Source organism: Heloderma suspectum, chromosome 1, assembly GCF_057233095.1.
Source record: "Heloderma suspectum isolate Gila_16-S chromosome 1, 16-S_ref, whole genome shotgun sequence".
In the NCBI taxonomy this organism is placed as follows: domain Eukaryota; kingdom Metazoa; phylum Chordata; class Lepidosauria; order Squamata; family Helodermatidae; genus Heloderma; species Heloderma suspectum.
This window is the reverse complement of record NC_139458.1, coordinates 139,183,879-139,187,673: the sequence shown is the minus strand read 5'-3', so window position 1 is coordinate 139,187,673 and position 3,795 is coordinate 139,183,879. Positions and strand designations below refer to the sequence as shown.

The following is a 3,795-nucleotide window of genomic DNA, read 5'->3' as shown; positions in this document are numbered from 1 at the left end:
TGAGTCAAAACTAGGGGTCAGTGCACACTTCTAGTTCTTAATCATTTTGTCACACACCTTCCTTTGAATAACTCCAAGGGCATCCTTTACCTCCTTGTTTCTCAGGCTGTAAACCACAGGGTTTAGCAAGGGGGTGACAATTGTGTAGAACACAGCAAGAGTTTTGTCACTCACATCTTGGAATGCAGTTTCACTGCTAGACTTTGGTCGGAAATGGAAAATGAGAATTGCCCCGTGGAAGATTGAGACCACAGTCAGGTGTGAGGAGCAAGTGGAGAAGGCTTTAAGCCTGCCTGTGACTGAGCTAATTCTCATCACGATGTTGGTGAGAATGTAGGTATAAGAAACCACAACACTCAAGATGCTGATTATTTCTACAAGACCAGCTACATAAAAGATCAGGAGTTCATTGATGTAGATATCAGAAGAAGAGACTGATAAAATTGCACTGATGTCACAGCAAAAATGACTGATCACATTAGACCCACAGAATGACAGTCTGAAGGTGAAGACTGTATGCACAAGAGAATGCAAAAGCCCAAGAACATATGACGCCACCACCAAAAGAGTACAGACTTTAGGAGACATGAGGACTGGGTAGAGCAGCGGTTTGCAAATAGCCACATAGCGGTCGTAGGCCATGGCAGCCAAGAGAAAGCACTCTGTGCTTCCCAGACCTATAAATAAGTATGCTTGCACTGCACATCCTATGAGAGAAATGGCCTTTTTATCTTCTAAAAGGTTCACTAATGTCTTAGGGGTAATTGCAGAAGAATAGCACACATCCAAGAGAGAGAGGTTGCTGAGAAAGAAGTACATTGGGGTGTGGAGCCAGGGACTGGCCTTTATTAAGGCAATCATCCCCAGATTGCCCACCAAGGTGCTCACATAAACAGCAAGGAATATTATGAAGAGGATGATCTGCAGTGCAGGGCTGTCTGTTAAACCTACAAATACAAATCCCTTGATCATCGCAGTGCTGTTTTCTTCACACATTTTTTCTTCAGAGCTGTCTGCAAAACATAAAGTAAAATATAGGTTAAACATTTCATTTCTTTATATTGCAATCTTTAATGTATGGAATTCAAATTTGTGGCCACCAGCTGTGGGGATGGGCACTAATAGTGTCCACATAGCTTTAAAAGTGGACTTGATAGACCCATCATTGACTGTTATGCAAAGATGAGCAAAGGGAACATGAAATTTCACTGGTGAAGGAGGAGGCTTGGGAGAAGGGAGGGATCCAGCTCCCAGTCTCATTCCTGTCCACTGCATCCTTTCACCTGGCCCTTCTTCACTCCAACTCTCATAACCTCCTCTATGGAAATATTCCCCATGCATGTTCACCCTCCTGGCAAATCATGTCATTTTATTTATTTGTTTGTTTGTGACATTTATATACCACTAAATATAATAAAATCCATAAGTCATTCACTCTTATTTTCCCTTTGACAACACTGAGAAATATGGTCCTTCCTCATTGCCTCCTTGCTAAAATTCTCATCCATGGACAAATCATTTCCCCCCTTGGCTACTCTAACATTTTTCCTCTCTGGCCTTCCACTGCCACACTTCAGTTTTCTCTTATCTGTTCAGCACTCTCCTGCCACCATCATTCATCCCTCTTATTGTGTTGACCATGTAACATCCCTCCTTAAATATCCACACTGACTTCCTGTCCATTTCTGGATCCAGCAGAAATTCCTCATACTTAACTTGAAAGCCTGCTGTGCCTATGTCCTTTCTCATCTCTCCACCCTCACATTCCAACATATCCCTGCCCTGGCCCCTTGCATTTTCAACTCTACCACCTTCAGCCATTCAAAGGTGTCCTCTTCCCTGAATTGACTCTACATCCCACCTCAAACCATTCTTTTTAGTCCTGGAGCTCCTTTTCTACCCGACACCACCTCTGTTTCTCCCTCTTCTTTCAAAATCCACTTTTCTTCTGAAGCTTTTGGGTTAAATCCAGTGGCACGCTAGCTTTTATGTATATAAAAGTAACTTCCAAATATAGAGGTAATGTATCTCTGGTAATCAGGTGCTGGGGACAAGGAACACGAATGTTTTTGTGTTAAACATAACTATAAAATTTAATATATTTAATCTTAGTATCCATAAGTAGGAGGGAGAGAAAATTTCAGTGGGCAACTGATTAAAATTCTCCCCAGATTTAGAGAAAATGTCAACAACACTCTTAATCTGATTTCAATCTTGCCTCATATTTCCTGGAATTTTGAACATCTTAAGCGTCTTTCAGACAAGAATGAGTTACCATTGTAATTTCATTTACCTTAATGGATAGTCCCACCAACACTCAGTCTCTCACACTCCTTCAGTGCCCTTCTGCTATTCATACTCCAGAACATTCTTATTTTGTTCTTTCAGAATTCTGAGCATTGATTCTGAGCTCTGATGGGATTGTATCATAGGTCTCTGTTCAGCAACGAAGTATGTGAGATTCTTTCCAATTTTCTTTCTGATGCAGCTTCAACTTTATTCTGTTAGATGAAATGGTTGTTTTATGTTTTTCTTAAGGCATTCTAGACTCTCCTAGAAACTGAAATGGTCCACGAGCTGTGTATGCCACATTTGGTTTAAAGCTAAGTAAGGTCTGTGTGTCTTATCAGAATGGAGTACTAGCAGTCCTGAGGGAATCCACAAGGACTGAAAAACGATGCCACTAATGGAGTTGAGTTTTTTCACAGAAACATCCCTCAGGGTTCTGAGTCTCAGGAGGACTCCTCAGAAGCAATAAGAATCCCTGGGGGGTGGGGGTGGGAATGGAAGTATTCTTCAAATGGTATACCCTCGGGGTCAAAAATACACATTACACAGCAGCTACTGGTAATGAATTCCCAACAACCAACTGTGTTGATGTTTGAACTGGGTAGTAAACAGTCCCAATTGTAGGCTAAATTATGTACCCACTTGCATTGCAGTATGCCCCACTGAGCTCAATGGGACTTACTTCTGAGTAGGAGAGGGAGAAATGTGTTTGGTTCATATTTTAATGACACTTACCAGTTTTCCCACTTTTGAAGCTATAAGTGAATCAAAATATAGTCATTTTTCGATATTTGTACTTCTCCAAATTTTGCAATGGAGTTTTTATTGCACAGATATGTAAAAGAATTGAATGTGAATTAAAAAGGGGGGGAAATAGCCTTTTGGTAGTTGTGATTGGTGGCGGCAGATGACGACAGGGCATTTCTTCACACGGAGCTTTTATCCTGCTATTGAGATTGCTCACTCACAGAAGTTTGTGCATCCTTTTCATGATGTTCTCAAACTCCAGGGCACATCCAGAGGTATTTCCTGGTTATTCCATGTTAAAAAGATCCAGAAAAAATCTCCGGAAAAAGGTATCAAAAAATCTCGGATTGTTATGCTGTTAAAACAGCCACTAGATGGAGCTGTTTCATTGAGTTCTATGGAACCAGGAAAATTAAAAGCTTCGCCTCTCAGCAATCACATGGTCACCATCTGGGAGCCCACTGTAAACGTGGAAAGGCTCCATAATGGGAGGACTGTGGGTTTTTTCTTTAATGTAAAGGTAGCCAAGGTCTCTTCAGCTATTTTTCATGGATGGCTCTCATGGCCTTCTTTAAGGTCACTCTTTCCCCCTCTTTGCCTTTGTCTCACATTTCCTCTCTCCCATCTAGCTGCCTCACACCTTGGTTCATTGATGCTACTTCATTCTCACTCACTCCTTTCTAGGATAGCCTTCAATAATTTGAGTGTGATCTTATTGAGTGTTATCTGTTCAATAGCATTACTTTTATGAGCTAATTC

At 41.2% G+C, this 3,795-nt stretch overlaps 1 protein-coding gene across 1 annotated transcript; it reads right to left on the bottom strand.

The window, feature by feature from the left end:
• Window positions 1-30: 30 nt before the first annotated feature.
• Window positions 31-996, bottom strand: LOC146358085 (olfactory receptor 5T17-like). Its single transcript, XM_084855632.1, has one exon. The coding sequence runs from the start codon at window positions 994-996 to the stop codon at window positions 31-33; it is 966 nt and encodes a 321-aa protein (XP_084711758.1).
• Window positions 997-3,795: the final 2,799 nt, after the last annotated feature.

Excerpts from the sequence above, each read along its gene's own strand:
- LOC146358085 (XM_084855632.1), bottom strand. The coding sequence starts at position 996 with ATGTGTGAAGAAAACAGCACTGCGATGATCAAGGGATTTGTATTTGTA.